Below are 24,770 nucleotides of genomic sequence, written 5' to 3'. Positions count from 1 at the left end.
AATGTGATATTTTTTCCTTTATAAATAAGTTCTTTTTACAATCTTGTGCTTTTTATAAAAAGATAATTGATATTCTATAATTTCAGATTTCTGAATAGGTCTCTTGTTTTGGGTACTTAGTGAAGCCTTTCAATCCAAAACTTTATATCTTAGAATTTGGAGAAATTTTCTTGTGTATGTTTTAAAAAATGTTCCCTTTATCTGACTTTCATAGAGTTGTGATGGTTGGATATTGAGTCCATTAGTCACATTAGTCCTCTTAGGTCTCTAAGTTTCATCTTTTTTTTTTCTATTTTTTTGTTACTTATTTACTTTTATTTTTCACTTCTATGATTGGATTATTTTCGGCTGTCATACTTCTAATTCCCATTTGCTCTTTCAATCTGTTACATTTAAAAAAAGGAGCATCTTCCCCTGGTTTTAGATGACTGTATTTCCTCTTAGAACTCTGAGGATGTTAGCATTTTAAAAAGTACTCTTGGGGAGCCCGGGCGGCTCAGTCAGTTAAGTGTCCGACTCTTGATTTCAGCTCAGGTCATCATCTCATGGTTCATGAGTTCGAGCCCCACATGGGGTTCTGTGCTGATGGCGTGGAGCCTACTGGGGATTGTCTCTCCCTCCCTCTCTGCTCCTTCCCTGCTCTTCTTTTGTCAAAACATAAACCAAGAAAAAAAGTATTCTTTTTAAAGTTTGCTGTGTTGTTTCCTCAAATCTTTTTTTCCCCTGTTTTCATTTTTGAATCTTTTTCATAACGGGAACTTCCTGCACATATCTGGTAATTTTTCAAAAAGCATAGATGACTGAGGGTGCTTTGTGAGCATGTGTCAGACAGCAAGCTCTCCTTTAGGTGAAGGACTTTGAAACGTTGAGTATGAGGAGGACTTTTTCCCTCTTCCTGTGAGGTTTGAGTGTTCGCCCAGGGCATGATCGTTGGCTCTCTGGCCATGGGTATAGGGGTCTAGCTGTGTGAAGTTTCTGTGCAGCCAGAAGGGGGCTTCTGAGAAAGGAACAGTAGTGATTTTCTTAAGCCTTTGCTTTTAGCCCTTTATGGTTTGTCTCCTGAAGTTTCTCTAGACTCTTTTTAAAAACATTTTTTAATGATATTTTTAATGTTTATTTTTGAGAGAGAGAGAAGCACAGAATGTGAGTAGGGGAGGGGCAGAGAGAGAGAGAGAGAGATCAAGAGAGAGTGAGTGTGAGCAGGGGAGGGGCAGAGAGAGAGGGAGACACAGAATCCAAAGTAGGTTCCAGGCTCTGAGCTGTCAGCACAGAGCCTGATGTGGGGCTTGAACTCAGGAACCACGAGATCATGACCTGAGCTGGAGTCGGGCGCTTAAGCAACTGAGCCACCCAGATGCCCCTGAAGTTTCTCCAGACTCTTAACCCTGATCTCCTCGTTCGGCTCCTCTGAGTAGAGCATTTAACTGCTTCCCCTTTTCCCTCCCTCAGTCCTTTTTCCATTGCTGGTGTCTCACTTCCCGAGTCCCCACTGTTCTGTAGGCAGACACCCCTCTGTCCCTGTCCATGGGCCCGTTGGACACACTGGGGCGTGCCTGCCTCTGCCCTGCCTGGTAAGTGATGGTGTTGGTTCATTTTATGCTTATGCCACGGAATGCCCAGATACTTGGTCAGGTACTATTCTGGGTGTTTCTGTGAGGGTGATGTTAGATTTTATTAATGTTTGGATCGTACAGTAAAGCAGATTGCCCTCCCCTGTGTGGGTGGGCCTCATCCCATCAGTTGAAGGCCTCAGTTGAGCAGAAAAGGCCGCCTAAGCGAGGGGACCCCCGCCTGCCTGACCACCTTCGACCTGGGACAGCATCCTTTTCCCTGCTTTGGACTCTGGAGTGACACTCCTGGTGGTGCTGAGTGCCGGCCTTGTCAGGGTCCATCATGGTGTGAACAAGTCATTAGCTCACTCTCCGCCTTCATCTCCATCCGGCTGGTCCTGTGTCTCTGGAGGATCCTGACGAAGGCAGTGACCTTCTTCCTAGAACGGAGTTATTACGCTCTTAAAAATGCGTTGACTTCTCTTCTCGGGAAATCGTTCTCCAAGGAGAACCTGTTCTGCTGCCTCCACCCAGGCCCATTCCCCGGGCAGCGTCGCCCTGGAGGTTTTCGGGCGCTGCAGCTCCCGTTCTCGGGGGGCCCTGGGGCACGTGCGCGCCTCTCTTGCTAGAAGCAGACAGGAGTCTATTTTAGGAAAGAAGAATCTCTGCTGAGGATTCTGGTCCTCGTTTTTAGAAATGTGGCTGTAGAGTTTTACATTCCTTTCTACTAGTTTACGGTGCTCGGATGGACGGAGGTGATAAATGTGTGTCTACTAACAGCTGGGGGCCCGAGGCCAGGCCGTTTTTTGCTGGAGCCTGTGTTGTCAGAGCCCCACACCTAAAACGTTAGGTTCCTCGTGTGTCTTGTGAAATTGCGGGTAGACAGCTACTCGGGTGTACACCCTTCGTAAGAAACGGAGCGGTATCCGTAGTTGCTCCCGTGTACTGGAAAGTGCAGAAAACCTAGCAGAAAGGCCTGAATCAAAAATTAAATCCTTGAATAAAGGCTTGGGATGATGTGTGAGTCCCGAAAGTGCTCGCTGTACCCTCCTCGCAGCACCCGTGGCTGACGGATCTTGCTTTCTCATCCCAACCTCAATGAACTTGGTGAGCACCCCCACTGGTGAGCACCCCCACTGGTGAGCTCTGCGTCCTCCTCCCCGCACCTGCTCCCTGATTCCCTGTCTGTCCGCCTCGCCTGGGCACCCACGTGGACCCGGCTCACCATTGGAGTTCCCGGCCTCTGCCTGCTTGGGAAGTGACCTGGTTGGACTAGTCTTGACCTCCTCCTTGACAGAGCAGCGGCCACGGGCCCTGTGCAGGCTTTAGGCGCTTCTACTTGGATGCCTCTGTTTGAGTCCTGTCACACCTTGTTTGACTTGTAGTACGTCAGCCCCCAGGATAGCCTTAAATATCCCCTTTGATAGGGTTTATTTCCCTGGGTTTAGAAAGAACAGATTGAATTCCAAGTGAAGGGCCAAAGGTATAAATAAATGCAGCGGACTTGGAGCTGTCTTGCTGGCTCTGGGGCAGCAGTGGGATTGGGCTTCACTCGTGACTCCTGTGCTCGTTGGCTGTTAGGGCCGGTATTTTCATGATACTTGTTGTTTCTTTTTATTCAAGATAGTCTCCTTGAAAATGGTCTTTTTTTGCTTTGCTTTGAATGAGCGTCTCCCAACTCCTCTTTATTTGATTTGATATCCTAAAGCTCACAGGTTTTCTTGTAAAGCAATTGAACGGAACCTCCTTGTCAGTGAGGCTACCTCTGAAGGTCGTAGCGATGAGCATCCAGTGCCTTCTTGCATCTGGAACTATTTACCTAAGAGTTACCTGGTGGAGGATTCGTCTGACAGCATGCTTTGTGCCCGGAATGTTTCTGTCTCTGTTATCTTCTTCCCTGTCCGCGTTTCCATGGAAGTATTGAAATAAATGCTCTGTATTTATTGAAAGATCCATTACATAGAATAGAATAGATTGAGAAATACGATAGGAGCAGGACACTCATGCTATTTGATAGGAATTATAGGGAGTCTGTAGTTGATGAAGCTATATGTTCAAAGGTATATTTGGAAGTCGAACGATTAGAACTCCGCTCCTTTTTCTTCCTGGATATGTATTATAAAGAATATGCTAGGGGCGCTTGGGTGGCTCAGTCAGTTCAGCATCTGACTCTTGATTTCGGCTTAGGTCATGAACTCAAGGTTGTGGGATCGAGCCCCACATTTGGCTCCGTGTCGAGCATGGAGCCTACTTAAGATTTTCTGCCTTTCTCTCTGTCCTACTCACCCCCTGCTCATGCTCGCGCTCTCTCTCTAAAAAAGAACATGCTAAAAAGGTCTACATAAGCCATAATAAAGTGCTATGAAGAAGTATGTTACTAATAGCTCTGGTCCAGGCCCAGGTACTACGTTCTGGGAACAGGCTAGGAGGTAAGGCAGTATCTTCTACTTTTCCCCCAGTCTCAGAGTAAGAAACAGGAAAAGTGTTGGAAATAGATCAGTGTTTTCATATGAGCTTATTAGCCTTTATTTGTAACTGATGGAGTTGTCATAGTTCAGGAAAAGGAAGTGAAAATTTATAGTGAAGTGGTCCTATCCCTGTTGGTCAGCAGGGATTTCTGTACTGGAGAGGATTTCTGGAATATAATTTGGGGGAGATTGGTTGGCAAAGCCTCAGGAGCCCATGCTAGATGGGAGGGCCACGGGCTTTGCTGTCCATTGGCACGTCCTTCTGGCTGTACGTGTACCTCAGGTGGATGTACTGCTCACCTTTCGAAGAAAGCAGTGTTTAGCTAGTTTCCTGGGTGTGCACTGATGTCCGTAGTCAACCCGAGTGGCAGGGGGTCTGCTGGCCTTTGCATTTAGTGTCCATTTTTGCACTTTTCTGTGAGATGGTTTAATACGCTAAGTGAGAAATGAATTAAGCTGTTTATGAAGACATGAAAAACCGTTGGACATTGTGTTTCCTAGTCTTACGCCTCCAATAATCCAGAGCTCCTTGCTGAGTGAAGATCTGGACCTGGAGTCCTGGGTGGGAGGGTTTCCAGAACCTGATCACCGAGCACTGGCTTAGTTCATAGCTTCTTGGGGAGAGTTATTTAAAAGGGCCTCTACTCTTTCACTCAATACTGAACACTACTGGACACTGGGTACACACAGGAAATGTATTTAGGGGCACCTTGGGGGCTCAGTGGGTTAAGCGTCCGACTCCTGGTTTCAGCTCAGGTCATGATCTTGCGGTTTGCAGGAGCCCCTCTTTGGGCTCTGTGCTGATGGTGTAGAGCCTGCTTTGGATTCTTTCTCTCTCTCTCTCTCTCTGCCCCTCCCCCCACTTAAACCATCTCTGTCTTTCTCAAAATAAATAAATACTGGAAAAAAAAGTCTTTGTCCGTGCAATGCAGGGGAATAGAAACCATGATTGTTTTTGGCTGTATGTATACCTAAGGTGGATTTACTGTTCACCTTTGGAAGATGAGTGTTAAGCTAGTTTAATTTCTGGCTTTCTGGAGGCTTGTTTTAGGAAGTTACACTGGTATTAATTACTCCGCTTTAGGTTTGCCTTCAGAACAGTTGTCAATTTTGGTTTTTCTCCCAGCCGGAAAATCCTAACTCGAGCGTCATGTCTGCATTTTTTGTGTGATGTTCTGGCGATGAGACTTCTTGAAGGCTTTGTGATTTGTGGCAGGTGGAGCCCCAGACCCACGTTTTTGCCAGGCCATACCTGTCGGGGTTGCTGGGGTTGTCTCCCATACTTGCCAGGTGCTAAGATCCCCGGTGGGGGGTGTACCCTCACCCCAGATACATAACCAAGTTCCACCCTGCCTGAGCCACGTTTCCCCAGGGGAGGGGGTGAACAGGTTGCTGCTGCTGCCACATCTCCTCTTCTCGCAATCCAGAGACTTCTGGTTCTTGAGCAGCAAAGGCCCGTGTCTGACCGACGTGGTCTCTCTCCGTTCCTCTCCATAGGGTCCCGTCCACATCGGCCCTTCCCTGCCTCTCCCATGGAAGGAGCCACGGAGCACTCCCTCTCTGCGCTCTGCGCTTGCTGTGCCCTGGTTCCGTGGCCCCTTCCCCGGTGTACCCACGTGGCTGCTGCTGCTTTACCTCCTTCAGGGTTTCACACAGCCTTCGCCTGCTCGGTGAAATGCTCCCTGATGACGCCACTGAGAATCGAGCCCCTTTCCCCAGCCCCCACTCGTGTCCTCTGTAGCCCCCTTCCCTGGTTGATTTTCCTCCACAGTATGTACCACACCTGTCCCATCATGTTTTGTTTTCAAGTAAATTTTTCCTCTAGAATGTAATTTCCTTGGGGCTCTGTAGTTTCGACCAGTTGGGTCCCTGCAGGGCCTGACACCATGCCTCGTATGCAGATGGCACTCAGTGAGTATCTGTTGAAGGAAGGTTGGGTGGGTTTTGGACAAGGCCCTAGTCATTCCTCATAACCCCCAATTTCAGAAACGCTGGACTCCCATGTTTTGAGGGAATCTGAGTGAACCTTAGGAAATGGCTGTTCTCCCCTGGCCACTTTCCCCCGTTCCCCAGGCTCTATGATGGGCCAACTACCCGGGACTGCTTGTAGCTGGTGCTGGCGCTTGCTGTGAATAGCCATGACCACAGGTTGCTGACACATGTGGCTTGGGTGGGAATCTTTGGGGGGGGGGGGGTGACTCATTCACCGGGGTGAACAGACTCTTCTGTTGGGAGCCTCCTTCATTGAGCCATTTCACCCTGTGCACAGTTCCCTCCCCCAGTACAGTGGGTGGAGGTTGGTGTCTGCTACCTTTGGTATAGTGTTCAGCTGGACTGACTTCAAATAGGAGATGTGAACAAGTCTGCGTGTTGAAGGCTGGCTGCCGCTCGGGACGGTCCTCGTACCAGCACCATTGACCTCACTGGGAACTCGTTGGAAACGCAGAACCCCAGGCCCACTCTAGACCTGCTGAATCAGATGTGCATGTCATGGTTGATTTTATGTGCAACTTGACTGGGCCATGGTGTCCAGGCGTTTGGTCAGGCATTATTGTTAGATGTTTCTGTGAAGGTGTTTTTGAAGGAGCTTCACACTGAGAATTGGCAGACTCTGAATACAGATGACCCTCTACTTTGGGTGGCCTCCTCCAGTTGGCTGAAAGCCTGAACAGAACGAAGTCTGACTTTCCTGGAGAAAAAGGAATTCTCTCATCAGACAGCCATCAGACTTGAAAGAGGACACTAGGGGCACCTGGGTGGCTCAGTCAGTTGGGTGTCTGACTTCGGCTCAGGTCCTGATCTCACATCTTGAGTTTGAGCCCCGCATCGGGCTCTGTGCTGACAACTAGCTCAGAGCCTGGAGCCTATTTCGGATTCTGTGTCTCCCTCTCTAGTCCTCGTGGGGATGAGCACTGGGTGTTATGTGGAAACTAATTTGACAATAAACTATTTGTAAAAAAAAAAAAAAAAAAAAAAAATCAACCTTAAAAAAAATGTAAAAAAAAAAAAAAAAAGGACATTAGATCTTCCCCTGGGTCTCCAGTCTGCTGGTCCCCCCCTGCAGACCTTGGACTTCTCAAACCTCCACAGTTGTGTGAGCCAGTTGCTTAGAATCTGTCCCCCCCTGTCTCTGTACACGTCTGTTGATTCTGCTCCTCTGGAGAACCTGATGAATCCGTTGTGATGAGATCCTCAGCTGATACGTATGCATCTTTAAGTTTGGGAAGCACTACCCTAGACTCTTCCGGTAGAAGGGTTTTGAGGCGCTGCCTTTAGCTCATCGTAGTTTTCTGTATTTAAATCTGTATGAGGACACATCAGGGCTGTGGTCAAGTTAATTCTTTTAATGCGATACAGTAGCCATCTCCTGGACGAATGTCAGTTCCTCTGAATTATTGATTATACTCATTCTGTTTCTGTCTGAAAATGTTTTAGGCTCCCTTTTCTAGGTTGACCAGAATAAAAGTTAGTATGCTTTCCTTCCGCATCTTATCTTTGTTTTTTTCTCACATAAATGGGATCTCTTTCTACTCCAAACCTTTATAGCACTTCAGAGGCACATGGGTCCCCTTAAGCACACTTAGTATTTTACCGAAGTGGGAAATGTCCACACACAGACAGGGTCAGGTGCCAGCTGTGTGAGTGTGTCTGTTTCATACAGATGGAATGTGGGCCTTATAGTCCAACTGCTTTATAAGATGCTTTCTAGCCTTAAAGTAAATGAATTTTCCTGTTTTCTTTAGGATACACGTTGTTTGCTTTATTTCCGTGGTCAGTATACTGTAAAGGAATGCATGAGGTTCTGTTTGAGTTTGTCCTGTAAATTTTAGTCCGGAGAACTTTACACCAGGAGCTATCGTGTACGTGAATTTGATATATTTTCCTTATTCTTGAATGAGCTTGATTTCAGCAAGTTTATTCTGTCTGGCAAGATTTTACAGTGACCTCTTATGCCCCAGAGGGCTACATAAATGAGTGGGGGGTTCCATGCAAGCATATGTGCTAGCTAGTTCAGCGATATCCCTTCAAGTGTCAGAATCTTTAAGTTTGAATGGTCTTAGAAGTGACTTTCATATAGTCATTCATGTGTGTATTTAATGCTTCAAGCAGAAGGCAGCTAACCATGATTGTGTGTATGAGGATGACTGTACCGTGTATTGTGAAACACCAGGCTGTCGTGCCACGGGGATGGTCTCTGAGACAGTAGCAGTAAACGGTACGTGGGGCCATTGCCTGTGTCCTCAAGTGACCTTAAGATGCTATGTGTGTTGGGTTGTCTGACTTTATTATTTTGTTGTTCCAGAATTGGTGGTTGTGGGGGCTTACAGCAGTCCACATGCCCCTAGTGTTCTGTCTGAGATCTTTGTTCTTCTGTTTTGGTGCTTCTAATTGGTTGTGTATCTGTGTGTTGTGGTGTTCAGCTGGAAAATCTTGCTGCGGTATATTTCGATTGAGTTGGCTCAAATTGAAGTACCCTATGATCCAGCAGTTGCACTATTCAATATTTACCCAAAGGACACAAAAATACAGATTCAAAGGGGAATATGCACCCTGATGGTGATAGCAGCATTATCAACAATAGCCAAACTATGGAGAGAGCCTTAATGTCCATCAACTGATGAATAAAGATGTGGTGTACACACACACACACACACACACACCATGGACTATAACTCAGCCATTAAAAAGAATGAAATCTTGCTATTTGCGATGACGTGGATAGAGCTAGAATGTATTAATGCTAAGTGAAATAAGTCAATCAGAGAAAGACAAATATTTGACTTACGTGAAATTTAAGAAACAAAGCAGATGAACATATGGGAAGGGGGAGGATAAAGAGAAGAGAGACTCTGCATGACACAGAACAAACAGGGTTGATGGAGGCAGGTGGGCAGGAGATGAGCTAGATGGGTGATGGGTATTAGGGAGGGCACTTGTTACCATGAGCACTGGGTGTTACATAAATGATGAATCACTGAATTTTCTACTTCTGAAACCAGTATTGCACTGTATATTAACTAAAGTTGAAAGTAAAGAATTATTTTAAAAAAATTAAAAGTGTGGGCTCAGAATTAGGTCTTCAGAAGGCAAACTAGGAGTCAAGCAGGTACTTTTTATTGGTAAGCCTTGGAGTAGCCGAGAGAAATAGGGTTCAGGGGCGCCTGGGTGGCTCAGTCAGTTAAATGCCCAACTTTGGCTCAGGGTGTTATCTGACAGTCCGTGGGTTCGAGCCCCGCGTCGGGCGTCAGGCTCTGTGCTGACAGCTCAGACCCTGGAGCCTGCTTCAGATTCTGTGTCTCCCTCTCTCTCTGCCCCTCTCCTGCTCACTCTCTGTCTCTGTCTCTCAAAATAAAAAAATAAAGACACTAAAAAAAATTTAAAAGAAAAAGAAATAGGGTTCATTTTGCCTCTTCAGCTTCTCAGTTTATGCCTTGGGATTGTTTCATTGTTCATTGTTTATCTGCTATGTGGTGGGAACAGATGAAGTAAGCATTCTTAGTGTTCCCAGAATCTGTTTTGGGGTTAGATTAAATACAATACAAAGCAGAACCGAGATCATATAGTGTAGGTATTAACACCATCCTGTGAGCTTGGAGGAAGAGTCTGATTTACCGAATTTAGTGGAAGATAGATGTTTGCGAGGGTAAGGTGGGAAGGGCAGTTGAGTTCTGGAGAGACCATGTGGATGAGAGAGGGTATCCCAGGTGGAGAAAAAATGTGAGCATCTACAGATTTAACGCAGCATTTGTCGAGCTTCTATGTATATATAATATATAAATATTAAATATATAAAATATAAAATATATAAATATATAATATATAATAATAAATAATATAAATAATATAAATAAATATATAATATATATAAAAATATATAAATAATATATATATATCGATGGGGCAAAGGACCTAAATAGACATTATTCCGAAGAAGATAGACGGACAGCCAATAGGCACATGAAAAGATACTAAGCATCACTAGTCATTAGAGAAAGAGAAACTAAAACCATAAGGACCTATCACATTATACCTGTTTGGATAGCCATCATCAAAAAGAGGTAACAAATGCTGGCATGGATGTGGAGATATAAACTGGTGCAGCCACTATGGGAAGCAGTATGGAGTTTCCTCAAAAAATTAAATAGAACTACCCTGTGACCCAGCAGTTCAACTTTTGAGAATACATGCAAGGGAAATGAAAACGCTAACCTAGAAAGATACCCCCACCTCCATGTTCATAGCAGCACTGTTTACAATAGCCAAGATCTGGAAACATCCTAAGTGTCTGTTGGTGGATGAAGAGGTTGTGGTATAAAAGTGGAATATTACTCAGCCACAGAAAACGAGGGAATCCTACCGTTTGAGATATGGATAGACCTTGAAGGCATGTGAAGTAAGTGAAATAAGTCAGAAAAAAGGACATACTATATGATCTCACATGTGGAATCTAAAGAAACAAAACCCTAACTCCTAGAAAGAGATGAAACCTGTAAGTGCCTGGAAGGTGGGAGGAAGGAAATCGGATGAGGTGGCCGTAAGGTACAGACTTCCAGTTACGAGATAGTCACCAGGAATGTAATGTACAACATGATGACAGTCACTGTCACTGCTGTATGGTATGTGTGAAAGTCAAGGTTTGCTTGTGCCCATGTGAGAAGAGGGTTATTAGCTGAACCTGTTTTGATAACCATTTCAAAATCTTTGTAACTCAGAATATCATCCTGTGCACCATGAGTTATACAGTGATGTAGGTCAATGATTTCTTAATAAAACTGGAAAAAAATTTCCAAACAAGCAGGAGCTAGAGGTTGCCAAAAAAAGGAGGTGATAGGAATGGAGTTTATTCAGGTGTGGTTGACCAAAAAACAAAACAAAACAAAAAATCCCATCTGTGGTAGGTATCCAGAGAGATGCCTGGTACCCAGGGCATACTTTATGGAGTTACCTTGCTACTTTGAGTCAATGGCTTTATATGAAGAACTATCATGCATCACAAATCATGGAGTGATTCTACCTCGCTTGTGTGAATTACTCTAGGTATTTCTAGCTATTTCAGCGTTCATGTCTTCTGTATTTGAAACCTTTTTCTGTCTCGTGATCCTTGAAATATTCCTTTAATAAATACTCTTGATGCGCTTACTATAGCTCCCAGAAGGTGGACAAGTTTCCCTGCTTACACTGTGCGGATAGGAAATATTTCTAAATTTGAAAACCTTTGTTTTCAGGTTAGAAGGTCTTCTTGGCAGGTGTGTCCTTTTACAAAATTTTGTAAAGGGCCAGCACGGCAATTTCTTGTCCTGAAGCTGGAAATATTTTTAAAACCACTTGTAAAATTCTGGAAACTTCCACTTTCTTGCCCTTTAGAATTGACATTTGTAACCAACAGTAGCACCTTTCTTTGTACTTTCAGCACGGCCAAGTACAGTGTGCTGACGTTTCTACCTCGATTCTTGTATGAGCAGATTAGAAGAGCTGCTAATGCCTTCTTCCTCTTCATTGCCTTATTACAGGTAACGTTTTTTACAAAGTTATTTAAAATTCATAATGCTCATTACATGCAAAGTGAAATTTTGCTAAAAGGTCACTTAACTGAAAAAGTGTCATGATACTTGAATGTAATTTGTCCCCTTATCCAATCATTGTTTCGGTGAACAAACGTGATCTTTGCATAAAAGGAGATTTACTTAGATACTGCTGTGAGGATAGTGGCAGTTACTAAAAGAGACCTTGAGAAATGGCCCTAGGGTAATACTTTTTATCCCCTTTAAACACACAGCAATGTCGGATAAATTTCTTAAAATACGTAAAACATGTACATAGGTTTTAAGATAAGGTAATCATTTTTGTTTAACAAGTAGAACAGCACTTTAGAGAGGATTTTCATCTGAAAATGTTAATTTTGTCAACTTTCCTCTTTTGGTCTCTTGTCTTACAGCAAATTCCAGATGTATCTCCAACCGGAAGATATACCACCCTGGTGCCATTGATCATTATTTTAACAATTGCAGGCATCAAAGAGATTGTAGAAGATTTTGTAAGTTTTTGCTTTCACGTAGTAAAAACATCGTGTAAGTTACCTATCTCATGGCTTCCCTGTTGCTTTGGGTTTTTTGTTGAAGACAGGAAACTGGTCGATAGTTTTAACTAGCCTATCAAGGCCCATGATGTTTTTGGGGAGGGGGCGTGGACACAGGGTGTCTTAAATACCTGTGCAGTGACACCAAAGTCGTTCGAACTGTATTTTCTGATGTTAGCTCTGGGGTCCCTCTTTGATTTTTATCACTGATGTTCCTTATGTCCTTCTTTAGGGCTTGTTAATTTGGGTAGTGAAAGGGTTGCAGTGCTGCCTACTGTTGCAGCATTGGGCTGGCTGTGGCCGAGGTAATGCAGGGCTTTTCTCCCTCCTCCTCCTCATAATCTCCGTGCATTTCCAAGTTCATGGAATACAGCTGTATTCGTGCTTTCTCCCCTTCTCTCTCCACCTGTGGTCTTGTCTGCATCATCTTTCTCTTCTCCAGTCCTCACTCCCTCCACCCCTTTCTCTCCCTCTCTCTCTTTTTCTTTTTCTCTTCCTCTCTTTCTCTTTCTCTCTCCCCCTCTCCCCTCCCCCCCCACTGTGTCTGTGACTTTCTTTCTCACACACACACACACACACACACACACACACACACTCACACATGCATGTACGTTTTTCTGGGACTACCAATAAAATGAATTCAGATGTTGGGTTTATCATCCTGAATAATGTTTTAGACGAACCCAAAACAAACCAGGAGTGAGAAGGTTCATACTTCAGAGTGCTCGTTCCTTGCTGGAGCCAAAATGTCCTGGTTTACACAGGAGCAGAGCGCACCCACATTGGCTACATTTGTCCACTGAATTGAGTGAGCGCTGCCCGGTCACAAACCGCTGAGTTGAATTTTACAGCTTTAGCGTTGCTGCCAGTCAGTTTCCTTGTGTCCTGTTTCTTTCCTGATCAATTGTTTGTGGTTTCAATTATTCATTTGGAACTTTTGAATCTAAGAACTCTTTTCTTTCTTTTAACAGAAGCGGCATAAGGCAGACAATGCAGTTAACAAAAAGAAAACAATAGGTAAGACACTAGGCTGAATCACTTTTTCCACTGGAAAACCTAAGACCGGCATTTAAGGCATTTTAAATAGGTAGCTAATGGTCTTGAGATAAGTTGAGGGGAAACAATCTATAAAACATTTTATTTTTTGTTTGTTTATTTTTGAGAGAGAGAGACAGCATGAGCAGAGGAGGGGTAGAGAGACAGGGAGACACAGAATCGAAAGCAGGCTCCAGGCTCTTAGCTGTCAGCACAGAGCCTGACGCAGGGCTTGAACCCACAAACTGAGATCCTGACCGGAGCCGAAGTCTGACCCTCAACTCACTGAGCCACCCAGGTGCCCCTTATATAAAACATTTTAAAGAGCAAAATTACAAACCAGCCCAACAAAATGTGAGTCCTGGCTATTAAGATTTGAACAGAATTTGTGTATTTTAGAAATGGTGGTAGTTTTCAGGAGCTAGACATATTTTGTGTTTGTAAAAAGTCCAAGAATTCACATCCTTGGTTTATAATTGCTTCCTACCTCTCTCTCTTTTTTACTGTATTGAGTTCTAGAACGTGAGATCTGTGGTGTGTGTGTGTGTGTGTGTGTGTGTGTGTGTGTGTGTGTGTGTTTAAATCTCGTAACAACAGGGTGATATTTTTCTGCTGGTGTAAACAGGACTAGATTTAACTTCTATGCATACATCTATATTTACGTGTACGCATTAACCTATGGGACCCGGAGTTGGGGTCCATTTTGCCGAGTGGTGTGGTATACCTTTATGTCTAAAGATGTGATATGTTGGAAGTAATAGTGGAATTTTAAAAGAAGCCTTTTAGATTTTGGAAAGCTGGTTTTACTTTGACTCTCACCAATAATAATTGAAACATCTTTTTTTCTTTTTCAGTGTTAAGAAATGGTATGTGGCATACCATTATGTGGAAAGAGGTAAAAACAATATTTGGGATTCCAGCTTTTTTTATTTTTCCCATTTTACACAAAACCAAGTAGAAGAAATAATACAAGATTAAAACTGCGAAAGTAGCTAATTGGTAGAACACATAGACACAAAATACAGACAGCAAGACAGGCTTATCTATAATGAGAAACACCTGTAAAAATTAAGGTAGTTTGTAGTTTTCATGTGAAACATTAAAAAATCAAAACTATGCTACAGGGGGTGCCATTGTTTACAGTAATATTGAAGGGGAGAAAACCACACTTATTTAGGGACAGATATACCACAGGTCCGGGTTTTACAGCATGAGTGCAATAAATTCACAAAACTATTACAGCTAGTTAATCAGAGTTTAAGAACTGTTCCCAGTGTCACATTTCCGGCCCTTAGAGGCTCATTCTTACAATTTTCAATTATTCTAAATTTCTAGCTACTGAGAAGGGAGAATGATCCTAGGACACTTTCCAGGGAGTTACAAAATCCCTGTAGACCAGAGGCCACCTATGGTCGCAAATAGTCTGCTCTCCCAACAGCCTCTGCATTCTTCACAGAAATATCTAGGAAAAAAGTCAGATGCTGGCATAGTCTCTACTTCATATCCACATCTAAGGGGACCAAAGCAGCCAGCAGCTACCTTCAAATGAGAATCTCGAGGCTTACCTTCAAAAGGCTTAGTCTGGTCTTGAAAAATTAGTAGGATAAGATTTATTTTCTATTGAAATGAAATCTTGACTGCATACAGAAAGACTTTGGTCCTTTGTTGGCTGGTGATGGAGTGAAGGTCATAGACCTGAGTCTGAACCTGTGATGTACTTTAGTTTCAGCTGAAAAATCTGAAATTAAAAATATGCTAAAAATCCTAAACAAACTTTTAGAAGCCTGATGTTAAAAAGCCTGTGAGGATCTACTAACTCGAAGTCTAAGAGCAAGAAGAGAAGAGCTCTAGGCCTGTCTCACTCCCCATTTGGGAGGAAGAATCAGTGTTTGTTACAAATTGCTAAGTTTCGCACAAGGCAGTGCGAGGAATGAATCTTAATTGGTCTCTGCATCAGAAGTGGTCAAGTTGGTCTGTCTATTCCTGGAGCAGACAGGTGAAGCAGACAGCAGAACCAGCCCCCTGTAGCCACAGACCACTACCTCTTATGTAGCTAAAGCAGAGATCAACTGGAACAATCATCCAAAGTCACCGTTAAGCACTAAAAGGTGAAACTCACCACTATATACTTTGAAAGGAAGTTGCTTAAAAGCAAGAATTCAATTAACCTGGGTGAGAAAAATCAAAACCAGTCCTACTCACGAAGGAATTACCCATATAAGGCCAACTGATGAGATTGTATCCAGCTACACTTCACATCAGGACCCTGTGCATAAAGCCTTACTTGGCAAGTCTGAATATCTACTAAGGGCAGAAGGCGGGAGAGCAAAGAGCTACTTCTGTAACATTGTAGAATCCAGACCGCGTAACAGAAACTGTTCCCAAGGACAACATATGTGCCATTCATTACACGGAATAAAGCAGATGCATTATTCATTTTTATTTATTTTTTTTGAGAAGCTTATTTATCTCCCTTTTGGCCATTCCAATGTACTTCAAAATAATTCCGTGCTGGTTTAATCTAGGAAGCAACAGTAAGAAAGTCACTATCAGGCAGGTGAGCAGCAGGCTGTGGACTTGCCGTCCCACCCAGGCAACCGCAGCAGGGGAAACGATCATGGTCACGAAGTACATTTTAGGCTTTTCTTCCTTTAGCGTAAAGAGGCGTTTCTGCCAGCTCACTGCTCTGCGTCGAGTTTTTACTAGATTGCTAGGGATTTCATGGGATCTTTGCTGTTGCTTAGTGATCCATTGATTGGAGCCCAAAATTCTAGGAGCCAGAATGGGAACAAGGTAGTCAGCCAGGCACAGAAACATAACAGAACAGGAAACCCCAGGTAGAACGGATGGATCTAGATAGTAGATAGTCAGAAACACCAGCGAAACCACACCCATGATGGCACGGGGAACCAGGCTCTTTCCCATCTGAGGACTTCATCAGCCAATCAGCTCACTTCTCCCCATCCTTGAAGCTGCTCTTCCAGACTTGCAGTCTCTGCGACCAGCAGGTTGGTGCTGCGATTATCTTCCTCTGCCATTGTTCCTGAGGCGCTGCCTTACCGAGCACAGGCCGCTCTCCAAATGAGCTTTCCACAGAGTGCTCCAGGGCCACCCAGGCACCCAAAGGAATTTTAAAGATCCCCCAGGAAGTACTGGCTTGGGGACTTAACAATCAATTGCTAGTATTGATTGCGCTAGATCAAGTTCAGGTTAAGCCATTGGTCTCTCGAATAGGAGATCGACATTGTGGAGTGTCCCACCAGGTTTGCTCCATGTTGACTCGGTTCCCTGCGTCTTCTGGAAAGTACCCACTGTGTCCGTCCACAGTTGTGAAATTCATTGTTCCTCATGGGCATTTCTAAAATACCAGGGCATTCTCTAGTTTCTAACTCCAATCCAAGGAACCATCTCTGTTCCCCTAACCGAAAGCCAGGATGTTGAAGATTTCCTAGCTTTGGAGACTGTCACTTCTGACATTTTTGGTGGGAAGAGTTTGGGGTTTAAGATTCCTGTGAAGTGTAAACGGGTGGAGTGGGGGTTGCAGACCCTGTCGCGTCAGTCCTGAAGTTGGGTGTGGCATGACCAGCTGTCACTGCCCTTCACTTGTCTCCATGTCCCTGGGAACGCGAGGCTGGGAGGGTTTGGGGATGGGGAGGGCTTTTGGGTCATTTATAGCGATGAATAGAAAGCATAGAGGAAATAGGCCGTACCGTCTGTGTATCTTGTACCTGATAAGTGAGCCTCTGTTTTACCTGGGCCATCTTAGAGGTCATAAGATGTTTTTGGGGCATGCCTCTCCGGACTTCAGGATTTGAAGCAGATTGACATGATTTCATAAGGAAACTGCTTTGTAGAAGGTGAAATGTAATGGTTCGTCCTGCTAACCATTTAATAAGCTGCGTTTAAAAATGCCTCTAGGATTTTTAATGTTGCAAAATGCCTGTGACCTAGCGCCCGCAGCCCTCAGTTTGATTTTTTAAATTTTGTTATGAGATCACTATTAAATCCCTTTTTAATGGTATTTTGTGATAACACCTTAACCTTGGTAAAAATCTCGAAGTCCTGTATTGCAAGTACTAATTGACTTCCCTCTTACTTGGAAGTCTGTGATTCTTGGTCAGGTGGTTGGAAATTCTTGACTTGACAGGGGTTAGGTGTGCTCGCAGTGCTGTGGGGGTTCAAGGATTTCCATTGCACTTAGGCACGGCCTCTGTTTCTCTAAGGTTCTCATTGCCAATCCCCCTCCCCGGAAAGGGATGAACAGTGGCTGGGGTGAAGGGTGATTTGGATTTGGCATGTTTGCACTACTTGAAGCAGTCGAGAATGGAGAGATGATCTCTGAATTCTGGGTCCAGGAGTGGATGGCCTCACTGACTCCTAAAGCTCATTACTGTTTCCCGTACACATTTGAAGTTAAAACAAAACAAAACCCCAAACCAAATACCTGTTACGTGCTTTGGCACATATATTTTTTATTTTGTTTAAGATACTTTTGCTTGTTTATTTAAAAAAAGTTTTAATGTTTATTTCTGAGAGAGAAAGACAGCATGAGCAGGGGAGGGTCAGAGAGAGAAGGAGACAGAATCTGAAGCAGGCTCTAGGCTCTGAGCTAGCTGACGGCACAGAGCCCGACGCGGGGCTCGAACCCATGAGCCTTGAGATCAGGACCAGAGTTGAAGTTGGATGCCCAACCGATTGAGCCCCCCAGGTGCCCCTACTTTTGCTTGTTTAAATGGACCTCAGAGCATGCACCAGAGATCATGTTAGGCCCTGGGGATGCAAATAAGAATAAAGCATGGCCCCTGGCCTTGAGAAGCTGCTTTTGCATTTGTAACAAGATCCCAGGGGAGGCTTCTGCTGCCTCGGGGCCCCTGGGGTAGCGAGAGTGGCAGACAGCTGAATGGAACGCAGTGCGCATGCTGGGCGTGCTTCAGGTGCTTGCTGGACACACGGGGGGACCACTGGTCCATCAGTTCAGAGAGCAAAGGCTTCCCACACGTGATGTCCTGGTGTTCTTTTGGAGGGTGAATGAGAGGTAATGATTTTAAGAGGGAAATGCTCTTCAGGACAGAGGGAGGTGGGTAGAAGTCTGAGGGGTGTGGGCAGGAAAGGCGGGCGCATCCGCATGGTGGCTCAGAATGAGGATGAGAATATGGGAGAACACAGGCGGTCAGAGGTACCAAACACCAGAGATGTTCGGCAAGGTGGACTTGGCTGTCTTTAAGCTTCCCAGAGCGATAAAACTCGCATCTGAAGTGGAAAAGCTGGAGTCGGCAAGCCCCTGGGCTGTAGCTGAGTAGTGAGCACTCTTTGGTGCATCTCCATAGGTTTGGTGACTTGAGTGGACCTCTGAGCTTATCCTTCCAAAATAAGAAACCTGAGAAATTCTCTGGGGCTCGAGTGGGTTCAGGGACACAGAGGGGGCTCTTTCTCGCCTTAAGAATTCCCATTCTGGGTACTTTCACACGCTCAAACGCCAAACTGAAAACCATTTTCAAACACATTTCCAGCTAAGTTTTTCATGCGCATGAAACTTCTTAGTACTTTGTCACTGGGATACAAATTTGCCTCCCTTCCACTGGATCAACAAAAAGTCCACTGCCTTTTTTCTTAGGAAAACGTGACCAAGTTCCCTTCTGGTTTTTAACTAATGGCTCCTTCTGAATTTTCCTATGCAATTAAACTCTTCACATAAAATGTATATTTAAAACCCCTTTCAATTTTCATAACCGTTCCTTGCCTTTGTACTGATGGTTGTTGCGATAGCTCTGTATTGTCTGTTCTTTGATACTCTCTTTATTATGGAATATGGAGTATACTTACACGCCTGCCCTTGGCCGTTAGGTTGATACACAATGGGTCTGGAACTTCACTTTTACCACCATTCCCTATATTGAGCCCGATTCCTTACTTGACATGCTTTGATAAGTGAATCAAAGCACGGGTGGGACACCTGTTTAGCAAACCCTCCTTTCTCCTCCTAGAAAGTTAAATGCAGGCACCTGCTGGGGCCATTCTCCCAGCCGGTGAGATCCTGTAACTGTCCTAAGTATTCCTTTCATAGCCATTCCAGTTGAAATCCTTAATTTCTAAGAGAACAGGAATGTGTGTTAGAATACGAACCAGGACAGAGTGCCCATTTGGCATTTTGAATTTATTATTTGTGTGCTGAGAACAGCCTTCGTCCTGGTGCTGTCAGAGTCGCGGCCGCTCTGACTTTCACACTCCAGTGTTCATTTGGTGACGCTCCTGCTGGCAGGCACTAGCGCTTAGCACGTGCGTGTTTCAGGCCAAGTGCTCGCATATTCTTCCTGAATGGTGGTATACGCTAAGTGTTGGTCTTTCCCCATTTTTAAGTGAAGATGCCGGAGCTCAGAGAGGTGAAGAGCTTGCCTTCAAGATCTTGTGTATCTAGTGTGTCGGTGAAACTCAGATTTGAGCCTAGGTCTGCTGACTCACAAGCCCACATTCTACGTAGCTGGGTGCTTCTGTGACCTTATTTAAAGGATTTACAAACTGTCGGCCACGGTGCCCACATTTGGCAGATTAGGGCCTGTTTCCTTATCTTGGGGTCTTCTGTCTGGTGGAGTCTGTTTCCTAGAATGGTCTCTGACTTTGACTGTGACTGTTTTTTTGGCAAGTGAGGCTACACCAATCTTACCCATTTTACGTGGTATGTGTCCAGGGGACCTTTCAGATGCACTGTTCATGGGTGAATTTAGTATTGCCTTGTAATCAGACCACTGGCCAGTTGCATGGTTTTGAATCTTGTGTCTAACCATCATTGGCTGTGTGATGTTGATCAAGTTACGCCTCTTTGAGCCTCAACTTCCCCATTTGCAAAATGGAGAAAATCTGTGTGTGTTAACTCTGTTGAGCCTTAAAATAGCCCCCTGAAGTATGTGCTATCAACCTCGTTACATACTTAGATGCGCACAGAGTTTACATGCTTGCCAGAATTCGGAAGGGATCGCCTGGGAGTCCGGCTGGGAGGTTTGAGCCCAGCATTCAGGCCGGCTCTGGAGCTGTGCGCTCAGCCGCCCTCCCCTACTGTGTATAGCTGTGGGATGGTTCTAGAGTTCAGGGGTGGAATTTGCAGCTGGATGTAATAATCGTGAGAAAATGAGACCTTGGTAATTGTTCTGACTCCTCTGTCTTCTTACTCTCCCTTTCTGGTTTTTTTCCCTTTTTCATTCAGCATCCACTGCAAGAAGCCATATTCCCATTTGTATTGAAAAATTGTCCTTCTTGTCAAGGAACATAATCTGGGCTTGTGTCTTAGATTTCATGGCATAATTACATAGGAGTGTTTTCTTCAAATATTTAACCACCTTAATCAATGTTTGTGCTTTCTTGTCTTTCATGCTCCTCTGTCCCTGTCCCTGGCTTTCTAGGTGGCGGTGGGAGACATTGTGAAGGTCGTCAATGGGCAGTATCTCCCAGCAGACATGGCCCTCCTCTCCTCCAGGTCAGCTGTGCTCATGGGAGCATGTTTTTGAAATAAATGTTAAGAACAGTAAAGCATTAAATGGTGACTGTGGGAGTCACAAGCCACCCCCCCCCCCCAAGGCCCCGCCTTCCCTCGCTGGCCTGGTCTTCTGTTACTTGTCATTTGCCTTTATCCCCCTGCGCTGATCCTGTTTTCTTTCTCCCATTCATTCTCTTGGGCTTTTTGTCAAACTCTATTACGTTTATTGATTCATTTTAGTCTCCTCGCTGTTGTGGGCTATTCCTCATTCACTGGAAACCTTCCAGAGCAGCGGGGTGATTCCTTCGGTAGCACCCAGCTTGCAGCATCTGAGACTTGAGAACCAGTCTCCTGCTGGCTCCAGCCAGGAGTCTTCGCGTGGAAGCCGGGGCCTCCTTGACCAGCTGTTCAGAGATCTGGGCCATTTTAGCAGCATAGCCGTGACCTGCGGATGGTGTTGCCTCTTCATTTGTCCGTGTTCTGTCCCCCCTTTTCTCCCCAATGCCATCGCCATGTTCTCCAGGTAGTTTTGTGCTGAAAAAGTATCACCACCAAGTGACGTGGAAACTGGACCGTGTAGTCCTTGACTTTTCCTTGGCTTGATACATAAAAGTGTATATCAGAGAAGGAATGCTAACATTAGGATGTGCATAAACTTGTTCTCATGAGTCGAAGATTAAATTCTATCAGGAGACTAAAACTGCCTGTATTTATGTGCTCTTGGGAACCCTAGACAATCCTACTGTTTGCATTGTCTTTGACTCCAGACAGTGTTGCTTTTAGTGGACTTGATCACATACTGGATTTCAAGCCTTAGCAAGAATTTTCTGCTGGAGCTAAAAGGTGTGAAAATACGGTCCCTAGGTCTCTAGAGGAGGAAAAAGACCATATACATAAGACGGGATTCACATTTGTCCCTATTGACGAGTAACAGCAGAAGCAGTGAAACGTGGATCATTTGACAGTTTGGGGCGTGAGTTTTCATTGTAACCCTCAGAAATCCTGGTTTTAATGGGAGCTTTTCCCAGCCGATAACGTGTTCTGAGGCTGCTCACTAGTGTCTGAGCCTGTACATTGGCTAAACTGTCCGCTGAGTATGTTGGGACATTTAATCTTCCCCCAAACCCTTGGTAACCCTGCTTCTTACATGAGAAAACAGAAACCGAGATTGAATAACTTCCAAGTCCACACACACCACCAAGGTAGCAGGGGGAGATTTGGACGTAGCCAGTGGCTTGCAGGTTCCCTTCTCGTAACCTCTAAGTATGATTAGCAGTACGAATAAGGTATCTGCCATGCTTAAGGTTATTCTTCATGTGTTCTGTCCTTAAAAGTAGGTGTTTTGACAGATCATTTCCCTGTTGACATAGTAAAAGGTGCGGGGAAGAAAAGGCTTGCCAAGCGTGTGTCTTGATTCCTCAACTGTGGCTGCAGCGTTCTTCTAAAAATGTCTTTGTACCGGCTACAAGAGCTGCTCTCTTGGTCAGGAGCAGGCTGTGTCTCAGACTCTTAAGTGTGATCCAAACACAGTGGTTGGGTCTTAACTGGGACATCTTGTGTTTCCTGTGACCCCTCCTCATCCTGCTTTACTTATTTCTGCTACTTAAGGTCAAGCGGCCATTATGTGGGCCCGTTACAGTGGGTAATTGGGCAGACAACTTCAGATTGGTGTTGAGCCCCAAAGAGGAGGGTCTTTCAGGTCAGTTACTCCTGAAGTGGTTGAAGGGCCAGTCAGGCAGACACCATTTCCAGTAGTTGACTTTATGATCTGGGAATTTGTGGAAGGGATCTTCCTAACCTTTGGCTTTTTAAATCTCTCTCTCTCCATAGTGAACCTCAGGCGATGTGTTATGTTGAAACCGCTAATCTAGATGGGGAGACGAACCTTAAAATACGTCAGGTAAAGTTACCTTTTATGACTTGTGTTGTTCTGGAGACTCAAAGTGCAAAATTGGCCCTCTGTACCAGTCAGTGCTTTTCCTAGAGAGAAAAAAAATAAAGAACCCATGGGGGCTGCTTGGGTGGCTCAGTTGGTTGAGCGTCCGACTTCGTCTCAGGTCATGATCTCACGGTTTGTGGGATCGAGCCCCACGTGGGGCTCTGTGTTGACAGCTCGGAGCCTGGAGCCTGCTTCAAATCTCGTGTCTCCCTCCCTCTCTGCCCTTCCCTCTTACCCCCCAGAAGAAAATAAACATTAAAACAAAAAAAAAAAAACACCATGGGAAGAATGTGGCTTTTATTATGAAGGGAACATCTTGAGAGTGACAGCAGAATTAAAATAGTGAGCTTCATCCAAGTATGAGTCACGAAGGGGATCTTGCCTTAATTTAGGTCTTAAATGTATGCCTGTTAGTGCAGATGGAAAGACCTCCTGTCAGCTAGGTTGAGTCACGTGGTGGAAAGGGGATCATCTGTGTGGAGAGGTGCAGTAGACAAGCTCTGGGTACCTCACTTTACACTGTTGTTTTAACTGAGACTTTAATTCTCGAGAGTTCTATATTAGATATGAAATTTCTGTGCCTTAAAACTGCTCTTACCGTATATTTTAATTCTAGAATGAAAAATGGTCTTTAATAGAATACGATTTGCAAGCATTTGACATGTAAATGTTCTGCTGCATTAAGTTGACTTTGATAATTCTGTCCACCTATCTTTCTTTTCCATTTTAGAGATTTGATTTAGGTAGGTTTTTTTTTTTTTTTTTTCGTTTAAAGAAGAGTTGCTAAGTGCTAGGTATGATACTAATATAATACTATATTAAAAGGGTGCTTTATTCTGTTTTTTTGGACTTGTGTTTTAAAATAGAACTAATGGACTGTGCACTCTGTAAGGTGTTTGAGTACGTGGTTTCTTGAACATGGATGTTCCCTGCTCAGTGGTAGAATCTTAACTTTGCACCTCATTGAAATCTTTGGAAACTTTTGCATTAGGTTGCTGTGGCACAGGCTGCCTGTAAAGTCTATCTTGAGGGGCTGGTAGTTTGATTTAGCCTCCCCGGTTATTCCATTTTAGATGATTGATAATTTCTTTTGGATTAACAGTTGGGTTACTGAATGCTGTCCCTAAACCTGGAAGACTGTATTCAATTTCCTCATTTTAGGGGCTGAGTCACACTGCTGACATGCAAACAAGAGAAGTGTTGATGAAGTTATCTGGAACTATAGAATGTGAGGGACCCAACCGCCACCTCTATGACTTCACTGGAAACTTGCACGTAGATGGGAAAAGGTATCACTTTTCGCTTTGCTTGGCTTTTATTTTTGTGTTTTTGTTTTTTACTGGTTTCCAAAGCTCCATTTCAAACAGTTTGTTTTTTGATTTCATAATATTTTAAAACCATGAGATTTTGTAGGTTTAGCTTCAATTTGAGAGACTGAGCTTTTCCCAAAGCACCATTTCGGTCAATATAAACCTTCCCTTAAATTTAGGGAAAGAACTGATTTTTGTCAAGAAAAGCAGCCTGAGGGTCTGAAGTGAGGTTAACGGGCACAGGCTGTTTTTCTGTATTACCTGCCAAGGAGGAGAGATGGTTTGGGCTGCGTAAAATTGTTCAGAAAAGCAGAAGAGAAACCATTGAGGTGTAAAAGAGCTAACCTGTTTGTTAGAGAAACATCCTTTTGTTTTTTTAGGCTAGCATTCTTCTAAGTAGCGTTTGTGTTTATTAAGTTGAGTGGAAGGAAAAGCAATTCCTCATCCTTTAGAACATTCACTGCCCTGTTGTCTGAATTCTGTTGTCTTTGTCCTCTTGGCATTTGTTTGTTGGAGAGTCATTTTTGTCCTTATGTTGGGGTGCAGTTCCCCCCTTCTGCCCATCTTTAATCTGCATGCTCCTTATCCATGCTTCCCACTTTTATATTTTGAACAGACCCAAAGGGAAGGACCTGATCATGGGAATCAACCCAAAATAACCATGACAGCTGTGACTGCTTTCTTGGTTTTCAATTAGTATGCAGAACCATTCTGTATTGCATATCCCCATTTTGAATTTCTAAATTATCACTCTGTCCCTTATTTAACCGTTAAGTCACCCTTGACAAATTTGATATTATAGCTCTATTGCTTTTTTCTTCTTTTTTTTTCTGCTAATAGTCTATGAAATAAACTGGGTTTTCCAAATGAATAAGCTTCTGGTTATTTTAGCAATTTCCTTATTGGGTGTAGAGTTTCATAAC

At 44.2% G+C, this 24,770-nt stretch overlaps 1 protein-coding gene and 1 pseudogene across 5 annotated transcripts in view; one reads left to right on the top strand and one right to left on the bottom strand.

Moving 5' to 3' along the window:
- Positions 1 to 24,770, top strand: part of LOC120247599 (phospholipid-transporting ATPase IB) — a 583,538-nt gene that overhangs the window by 123,398 nt on the left and 435,370 nt on the right. For all 5 annotated transcript variants that reach the window (XM_039255602.1, XM_039255593.1, XM_039255610.1 and 2 more), the window contains 7 exons: positions 11,430 to 11,529; positions 11,955 to 12,053; positions 13,067 to 13,112; positions 13,985 to 14,025; positions 20,525 to 20,598; positions 22,429 to 22,498; positions 23,699 to 23,826. In XM_039255602.1, the coding sequence (XP_039111533.1) occupies positions 11,430 to 11,529; positions 11,955 to 12,053; positions 13,067 to 13,112; positions 13,985 to 14,025; positions 20,525 to 20,598; positions 22,429 to 22,498; positions 23,699 to 23,826 (558 nt within the window). The remainder of the gene's footprint in view (positions 1 to 11,429; positions 11,530 to 11,954; positions 12,054 to 13,066; positions 13,113 to 13,984; positions 14,026 to 20,524; positions 20,599 to 22,428; positions 22,499 to 23,698; positions 23,827 to 24,770) is intronic.
- On the bottom strand, positions 15,570 to 24,538 carry LOC120247620 (annotated as a pseudogene).

The sequence above is a fragment of the Hyaena hyaena genome, unplaced genomic scaffold (assembly GCF_003009895.1).
Source record: "Hyaena hyaena isolate Hyena2069 unplaced genomic scaffold, ASM300989v1 scaffold_11, whole genome shotgun sequence".
Taxonomy (NCBI): Eukaryota; Metazoa; Chordata; class Mammalia; order Carnivora; family Hyaenidae; genus Hyaena; species Hyaena hyaena.
This window is presented reverse-complemented; position numbering and strand designations above follow the sequence as displayed.